General features: G+C 38.2%; 1 protein-coding gene across 8 annotated transcripts in view; it reads right to left on the bottom strand.

Annotated features, from left to right (window-relative positions):
* Window positions 1-9,555, bottom strand: part of tbl1xr1a (TBL1X/Y related 1a) — a 173,753-nt gene continuing 164,198 nt past the window's right edge. For 5 of the 8 annotated variants that reach the window (XM_078208063.1, XM_078208073.1, XM_078208077.1 and 2 more), the window contains 3 exons: window positions 6,052-6,217; window positions 5,642-5,743; window positions 1-3,305 (listed from right to left, as the gene is read on the bottom strand). In XM_078208063.1, coding sequence (XP_078064189.1) covers window positions 3,279-3,305; window positions 5,642-5,743; window positions 6,052-6,217 — 295 coding nt within the window. In that variant the 3' untranslated portion in view covers window positions 1-3,278. Of the gene's footprint in view, window positions 3,306-5,641; window positions 5,744-6,051; window positions 6,218-8,153; window positions 8,342-9,555 lie in introns of those variants that run through there. The other 3 variants (XM_078208100.1, XM_078208084.1, XM_078208092.1) reach the window with 3 other exon arrangements.

Genomic DNA, 9,555 nt, shown 5'->3' with positions numbered 1-9,555 from the left:
TGTAATATCAAAATATATTTTATTCTGGACCTCTTTCAGATCTGATGCAAATTATGGTTGTCAGATCGATACGATGCAAAGGGAAGCTGCAACAGAAGATGTGCCTTGGTGGTGATACTTGTACGGTGAGGTGGTGGAAGGAGGGTTGGGGAGAGGGGAAAGGGGAAAATCATTAATGTAATGTGGAACCTAAATACATTATCAGGTGATATTTACATGGTCCAGGACAGTATGGTACATCAAAAATCAGTCTTTTGAACAGGTACAAATAAAAACAGAACAATAAAGAGTTCAAAGAGTAGAAAAAAACTTTCATGGCCTGGTTTACAGGTTCACAATTTTTAAAATCTTAATTTGTGAGAACTGTAGAAATGATGCAGACATGTAAATCCAGTGCTAGAGTTGTAACGCTAGCCCCTGAAATCATCCTTTTATGCTCTTCGTTCTTGAGCACTGAATGCACCTAATGCTGTCTTCACCAACCTAAATACTTCACTTGCTTCAACTATCTAGTTTCATTTGCAGCCCTTCCTAAAACAGCAATTGCAATGGAACAAATGAGCAACAGTTTTATCAACGTAGTCAAATCAATATTGACTTGAGCAAGGGGAGCAGCTTTTAATTCATATTGGAAATTATGCATTTTCTGTGTTAATGTGTAATAATGCCTGACTTCAGTTAGTTTAAACAGTGTTGTATGTATAATTTGTTATGATGATGATTTTGCTGTTTTGAGTCTCCCAAAGTTCTAGTAGATATGAATAGGAGCCTCAGATTGTTGAAGTATGGATGCCCTTAGAACAATTGGTAAGAATAGACACATTTGAAAAGAGAGTTGCCATCCATACAAAATCTGACTGATGTAAATACCCATTCAGATAAATCGCTATCATCGGGTGAGAGGCTCTACTGCTACCCCATTTTTGGATTGCCACATTCAAGTCCAGTGTAGGTAACTGCCATCCTTTTTTCCATTTTCCAATCCAAAATGTGAAATTAGATAATTGAGTTAGGTCATCAAAATTGCTCTTACACCTCTACCCTCAACGTGTCAAAAAACAGCAAATAGAAAGCTACTGACATCTTGTTTGCATTTTTAAAAATTGCTTCTGACCTGTTTACCACTGCATTGTGAGCTCTCGAATGTTGTGCCATCGATGTATATGTTTTAAAAGATTTAAATGAAAGGTTTTAACTGCCCGATAAAAACTAGCTAGGGCTCACCCATCTAAATAGTAATTCTTTAGGGCAACATACACTAGCAGATGCTTTATGCATCATTTTAATAGGGGGGCGGGGGATGCAAGGGCTTTAATTTAACTTGGACTTCCCAACAAACTTGCAAAGGGCAAAGCTTGAAAGAATGATAAAACCAGTCTCATTTGTTACCTTAATATGAAGCAACTTAACAAAAGGCTAGTAAATAACATAACCAATGAATTTTCTCTTACAAATGTGATAAAGCTGCCTAATAATTTATCTACATTTGACAAATAGCCCATAATAAACATCTAGGAGCCATTCTGAACTTGTTGGTCAACTTCAGTGATGCAGACACTATGGAACATCTGCAAATATAGCAGCTATTTGATTATGCCATGTTACCTATGATCAGTTCTAAATGTGATTAACAGACTTTACTCCAAGGACAAAAAATCCAACACTTGTGCAGCAATTCTTCTTACTCATACTTCTATTTAAAACAAAAAAGCAACTGATCTTGCATTTTTAATGAGTTGGAAAACAGATCAAGTTTGAAGTGGTGGTATAAAGTCTTTGCAACAGTAACTTCATTTCATTGATCTGTTGTTGCATGGGATTTGGGAAATAGAAGAATACCTTTGTTAGACTAACATTTTACAATGCATTAAATCCAAGGATTTGAAACCTCAAACGTCATTTCTTCGTGTGAAAAAGTAATCGAGTGTCTTGTAGCAGAAATATTTGTTTAACCACTTCATCATCTGAAGAAGGGTCCCCTGAGGTTTAAAAGCTCAGATATGCTATACTTTATAGAATATACTTTTATTCTAAAAAAAGCTATTGCAATTATACTACCTGTACTTTACTGAACAATGCAGCAAGTGCAAGTACTTTAGAGGGCTGAGCCAAGATGAACCCATGTGTAATACATGAGCACCAAGGAAAGAAAATTAAAGCAAAGTCAACCCTTACCTTAGCATTAACATAAACATATGCCTGCATGATTTCTGCCCAATGGCAGAGGGAGGGGGAGGGAGGTTTATCTCATTGCACTGGATAGGTTTTTAAAAACATTGCTTACGAGACATCAGTCCTTAATACTGGAATCTTGCTGTGAAATTTATGCCTGTAGTTCTACCAAAGAATAAGTAGAGTAACAGCAATAATCCTCTGTCCAGAAAAGTTATCTTTCAAAATTCTATAAGCTGCTCTATCAATAGTGCACAATCCAACCATATGCAAACTATGGTCTTAAAGCAATGGGATGCATCCCTGCATCGATTCTCTTTCTTTGTGCCCATTTGTTTAATTCTCATAAATCGGCAGAATCATTGTCCCCATTAAGAAACTACTACATTTTAGCCACATCACCTGTAAACCACAGCTTGTTACCTATGACTGATGTAGAATGAAACTAATTTTATGTCAAATTTTGGAGCGGTTTTATGTTTTCCCACATATTAGGTTGTGAGCCACAAAATGTACCAAAAACATACCAAATACACTGTTATTTTGCTTATAGTATCCATAAAAAAGTTTTTTTCTAGTTGTGTGTTAAGTGTCAGTAGGAAAAAAAAACAAGATAAACAAGATACAGTCACTCTCCTACATCATGCAACTGTAAACTAAAGTGATAAAACAATGTTTAAAACAAGGGAACAAACTATTTGCTGCTGATTGAAAGAAGCTGATATGTCTGCACACAGATCTGCTGAACTGCTGACAAGATAACTCATTCTACATAGACTCTGGACCAAAAAAATAAAAGATATTTTTGTCCTCTGATATTATCTTTCCATTTTGGTACACATATGGTCTCATGTCAAGTCTTTTTTCAAGTTGTTTTAAACCTTCCAGAAAGGTTGACTTTTCTTTGTGGGTGGAGCTTCCAGCATTAAGCAGTCAAGGTACTCTTCACATCAGGGCTCAGTTGTCCTGGGTTTTGCATTCTGACTTGTTTTGGCTGTAGTGGACTGGCCATGGTTCAAGTGAGACTGTAGCAGTGCATGGGGCAGGGACAGTCGTTTTGGCTATGTACACATTCATTGTCGGTCCATGGCTTCCAGCTAGCAGCGCTATTTCCGCAGGTCTAACACACAAACCTTTTAAGAGAAAACATATCATGTAAATTCACTCTGCAGCTTTATTAAATCACTTCATATTCTCTATTAGCAAATATGCCCCTACGAATGAGACTTTCATTTGTGCAAATACCCACCAAATACTTTGAAACACATTTACACAAATATTAATTTATAAACCTAAATAACTTACAAGTGAAACTTTTTTCACAATTAAATAAGAACAGATCGAAGCAGTAGTCCAACACACAAGGACTTGAGTTGAAATCCAGCCTAGACTGATAATTTCCAATTTTCCCTCAAGTGCAGCATTCGGGCACGGACTCGGGTTGTGCAATTTCACCCCACTTTCCAGTGGACAGGGTCCAAAGCATAAGAACCCCAAACAGAAAGATCAAATGCATGGTCAAATTATCATGGAGAGTTAAAGCACATTCCATCACGCAAACCAGCCTCCCAATCATTGATTCTCTATATTTCCCACTGCCTTGGCAAAGCAGCCAGCATAATTAAGGACCCCACGCCCCTGGACATACTCTCTTCCACCTTCTTCCGTTGGGAAAAAAATACAAAAGTCTGAGGTCACGTACCGACCAACTCAAGAATAGCTTCTTCCCTACTGCCATCAGACTTTTGAATGGACCGATCTCACATTAAGTTGATCTTTCTCTACACACTAGCTATGACTGCAACACCATGGAGGAAACAGGTCAGACAGATCAAGAGACAAAACTGGAAGATAGGACCAATCGGTTCAGGTCCAGAACAATAGGCAAAATCATCTGGTGAATGGACAGATTACATGGGCAGAAATTAACAGAGATATCTTGGCCGTAAGGAGAACTTCCCCCTTATTCTGTCTGTCATGTATTGAATTGATCAACAAAATATACTCAAAATCTTAATGTTATAAAAAAATGCTACATCTAATTAAACAGTCAACCACAGATGTAAAATATCACTGGATGAATCACCTCACCAAATACTACAGCAATCTGCAAAGAAAGGCTCAAGTTGTCCTCTGTTTAAAACAAAATGTGCTTCTCCAATGCTGTGTTCACTGACAGCCCAGTGATTTATTGGGTAACAGCATTGTTTCCCAGTCAGTGCCAAGTTCCTGACAGTTTTCTGGCCAAATGCACTGGTCCCAATTTTGCCCAATTCCCTTATAGTTCAATAACTAAAACACCTATGGTGTAGGAGGGTGTCTAATCCTTCTCGGATTCCATTTTTTTGAATTCTTGTACACTAATAGAAAAATGGAACACGGCAACGTATCTTCAACATCCCAGCATCAAACAACATACTGTAGATTGGATACTTGGCTTGCAGATTATTAGACGTATTTTTCAAATGCAGCACAACAAACCAACTCTACCCAAATGTATAGCTTGAAATCCTTATCGAGTTAAGCAAACCAACAAATCTATCATTTAATATTGTGTGATAATTTTATTTCCTTTACTAATTTACCTGTAAAAGAAAAATTATTTTGAAGTCTTAAATAAATTTAAGAATGGGTAGAAAGAAAACTTTCAGTAATTCTCAGATTAGTTTTACATTAAAAAACATAAATATGAACTTCAAGAATAGTCAGTAGGTGGAGACACTGTACTAAAAATGAATTCTCTAGTTGTAGACTGCACAAATTATATAGACCGAGATGCCACAGAAGTCTGTTTGTATGTAGTTAAATTTACTATGCAAAATCAGTTTCTAGTATCAAACTCAACTTTGATAACTCATCTCTTTGTACAGTATATACTATTAATGTACAGTATGGACAAAGACCAAATACAACTTTTAGCTGAGAGCAGATTAGGGGAAGAGAACAATTGGCACAGTTGGAATACGGTCCCCTCTTATGGTCATGCATTCTATCCTTATTCTTGTGTAAACATTCAGTTTTAGTACAGATGAGGAGTTAAGGTAGTTACCTCACTGGCAGGAGAATATAATTAGTGTGATGTGCATACATGTGCTAACCATAACCCATTTAATTTGAAAACAGGAACATATTTTGAAAAAGGTTGACAGCAAGATTTTTACTATATTCCAGACAAATCCACAGATTATTTGTTTAAAAACACGTTTCTAACTTGTGTTATTAAATATCAGGGAAAAAAATAATTCTATTTCTGATTTAAAAGTAAAGTAAAGTTTATTTATTAATCACAAGTAAGGCTTACATTAACACTGCAATGAAGTTACTGTGAAATTCCCCATGTGAAATTTTGAAACAACTCCAGGAATTGTTTGAAAATTAGTCGAAATTAACTTTCTAATAAATATACATGATAATTCCATTAACCCTAAATTCTGCTAACATACAGATGCATATCATTTGTGATACTTACTGAACCATCTGATGCACTTGCACCCACTTTATCCCCAGCTGCATTCCAGCACACTTCAAATATTCCTCCTGTTCCCCTGTAGCTATGGACAAGAGCACCTGTCTGTAAAGAAAACATTTTACTTCAATTACCAGAAATAAGGCAGACCATTAAAATTTGAATATAAAGTACATGGTGCAGTGTGTATTTCTGTAAAGAGCAATCCAACTGTGCATTTGCACTAACAGATAGGGAGGGAAGATAGCTATAACTACCATTTTCTCGGTGATGAGAAATACAATAGGGCAGTCGTACATCATACAGAAGTTATTGCTTTTGTATGTTATAAACAGCCTTCCAATGCGATTCTCTGGTATAAACAAATAGTAAAAGAGGAATTTAACATGACTTCAACAGAAGAAAGTGCTTACTTGAGTGTTCCAGATATGAACACACTTGTCAAAGGAGCCGCTAGCCAGGTACCTGCCATCTGGGCTGAACGCTACGCTGTATACAGGTTCCTGGTGTTTGGTCAAAGTGTGGATGCAGATACCTCGGTCCACATCCCATAGTCGTACAGTAGAATCAAATGATGCACTGTAGAAAAAAATTCCGAAGTCTAGGAGTGTATTTGAAAATCACCAGCACTAACTTTAATCAGAAGTCTAAAAATACTTTCAATGCAAGGTACACTCTCTATCCAATTAAAGAATAGTCATTAACAAATAATTCCATATGATTCAGACTAGTTTTTTGGGTCTGATTCCTGTCAATAGCCATCACATCAAGCTGTAAAACTCAATACCATATTGATAGTGTGCATTTATTATAATCTTGAATCATTCCAGCTTTTTAACAAGTTTACCACATGTTTACTGATTCTCAAAACTTCTCTTTTTGCCAGTAACAATTCCCACTGAAGCAGCAATGGCTATACTGTAACCAGGGCTTGCTGAACAAAAAATGTGTGCTTGATTGCCAAGACACTAACATCTAGCACATAACAGAAACTCAAATGATTAATGGTTAATTAACTTATAAAGTTTATGGTCCGCAATCTATGAAATAAAAAAAACCTCAAAAGCACATACATAATTTTCAAATAAGAATGCACACATTAATTTTATCAGTGGTGTAGTGGCAATATCACTGATCTTATAATCTAGAAGCCAAGTCAAATGCTCTGGGACATGGGTTCAAATCCCACCATTACAGCTGATGGAATTCTAAAACCATGGGATTCCCTCGAGGCCCAGCTCTCACCAACATTTTTGCTGGATTTTACGAGAAGCACATTTTTGATGGAATGACCCCTAACCTCCTACCACTACATATTTCCAATGCGTAGATGATACTTTTGCTATATTTTAATCTGCAGCTACATTAAGAGCTTCCTTTACACACTTAATGGGCTCCATCCTGTGCTCAAACTCACCTTTGAAATGGAGCAGTCAAATTACCTTCATTACCTCATGTGCTAGTTGAGAAATCTGCCATTGGGTTCCCAACTCCTGTCTATCACAAGCCCACTTTCACTAGTCAGTATACACGTTGGGATTCCTACAGTTCCATGTGCTATAAGACTGGCCTTATTAATAACCTCGTAAATAGGACCCGAGCTATTTGCTCGCCATGTAAGCTTGATGCTGAAATAGGATGCATCAATGCTAAAACAGGGGGCATCAAAGCTGCGGAATAGGGGCTACCCTGATCAGATAATTCCTCACCATCTGTTACGCAAACTCATGAATGGGCCTATGGCTGTCACTCCTGTCCTGAAAAGTGCCCAGTCTAGCTCATCAGCCAGGAAGGACAAGATGTCTCAAATATTTGAGCAACAGCTGACGCTAGCATGACGCAGTAGCAACATAAGCAAGCAGCATCCTCTTTTCATGCAGTAGAAATTATTCCCTTTGCTGTTATTGTTATTAGGGAGGCACGGTGACATAATGGTTAGCACTGCTGCCTCATAAAGCCAGGGACCTTGGTTCAACCTGCACCTTAGGTGACTGTGTGGAATCTGCACATTCCCCCACGTCTGCGTGGGTTTCCCCTGGGTGCTCTGGTTTCTTCCCACAGTTCAAAGATGTGCAGATTAGGTAGTTTGATCATGGGAAATGAGTGCCCCTTAGATTCAAAGATGTGTAATTTAGATGGATTAGCCATGGTAAATGCACAGAGTTACGGAGATAGGGCGGAGGGGAGGGCCTGGCTGGGATGCTCTTTTGGAGAACTGGCCCAGACTTGATGGGCTGAATGGCCCCTTTCTACACTCAAGGGATTTTATGGATTGACATCTTGTATTCGTGCAATTTTAAAAAAATTATAGGTTCAGGCTGTAGTCAGCGCTGACGAAGCCAGCATTTATTGCCCATCCGTAATTGTCTTCGAGAAGGTGGTGGTGAGCCGCCCTCTTGAATCGCTGCAATCCGTGCACGTGCATTTTTAAAAAAAGACTTTCAATGCAACCTCCCTGCAGCTTATGAGAGTGTTTTGCCTCTCCCCACCATTCAGCAAATTTACTAAAGCAGTACAACTTGGGGATAGAGAATTACTAAGATTCACAACCGACTGAGTGAAGAAATTACTCATCTTAGTCCTAAGTAATTGGCACCTTATCCTGAAACAGTGCCCGCTTGTTCTCGATTCCCCTGCCAACGGAAACAGCCTCAGTGTCTAACCTGATGAGCTCCTTCAGAATTGTATGTTTCACTGCTGTTACTGAAAGATACAGGCCGAGTGAATTCATGTTGGTAACCGCTCATTACCTACCTAACAAAAAGTGAGCCACGTTCTACCCTCTGAAAACCCTTTTATCCCAGTTATACAGTTTATCATTTTTCTCCACATCCCACTGACTGGCTGCATGTTTTTAAAGATGCAAACACTTTTATTTATTGTTCTCTGCTCCTTTCTCAAAACTCTTCTCTATCTTCTTGGTTTATAAAACGCAGCAGTTTAAAATTCAGCAAAAACAGGACAAAGGGATTGCCTAAGGAGGGAAAAATAGAGTATAAGAGCAAACCTGTGGGGAACATAAAAACCGACTGCAAAAGCTTTCATAGGTACGTGAAGAGAAAAAGATTGGTGAAGACAAATGTAAGTCCCTTACAGTCAAAACAGGGGAATTTATAAAGAGGAACAAAGAAATGGCTGACCAACTAAATGTGTACTTCGGTCCTGTCTTCACAGAGGATGACACAATTAGCATACCAGAAATGCTGGGGAACACAGATTTTAGTGAGGGGGAGGGATTGAAGGAAATCAGTGTTAGTAGGGAAATGGTGTCGGGGAAATTGATGGGACTGAAGGCCAATAAATTCACAGGGCCTGATAATCTATATCCCAGAGTGCTTAAGGTGGTTGCCCTAGAAATAGTGGACACATTGGTGGGCATCTTCTAAGATTCTATAGACTCTGGAACAGTTCCTACAGATTGGAGGGTAGTTAATGTAACCCCACTATTTAATAAGGGAGGTAGAGAGATAACGGAATTATAGATCAGTAAGCCATTTGAGGAAAATTCTAGAGTCCGTTATTAAAGATTTAATAACGGAGCACTTGGAAAACAATGCCAGGATCAGACAAAGTCAGCATGGATTTACAGAAGGGAAATCATGCTTGATAAATCTACTGGAATTCTTCAAGGATGTAACTAGTAGATGAGGGAAAACAAGTGGATGTGGTTTATTTGGACTTTCAGAAGACTTTTGACATGGTCCTACACAAGACATTAGCGTGTAAAATTAAAGCGCGTGGGATTGAGGGTAGTGTATGGAGATGGATAGAAAACTGGCTGGCAGGAAACAAAAAGTAGGAATAAATGGGCCAAGTGGCAGGCAGTGACTAGTTGGATCAATGTTAGGACCCCAGCTATTTAGAATATATATTAATGATTTAGATGTCGGAACTAAATGTAATTTGTCCAAATTTGC

Source organism: Mustelus asterias, chromosome 3, assembly GCF_964213995.1.
Source record: "Mustelus asterias chromosome 3, sMusAst1.hap1.1, whole genome shotgun sequence".
In the NCBI taxonomy this organism is placed as follows: Eukaryota; Metazoa; Chordata; class Chondrichthyes; order Carcharhiniformes; family Triakidae; genus Mustelus; species Mustelus asterias.
The sequence above is the reverse complement of the archived record's forward strand: the minus strand, read 5'-3'. Positions and strand labels throughout refer to the sequence as shown.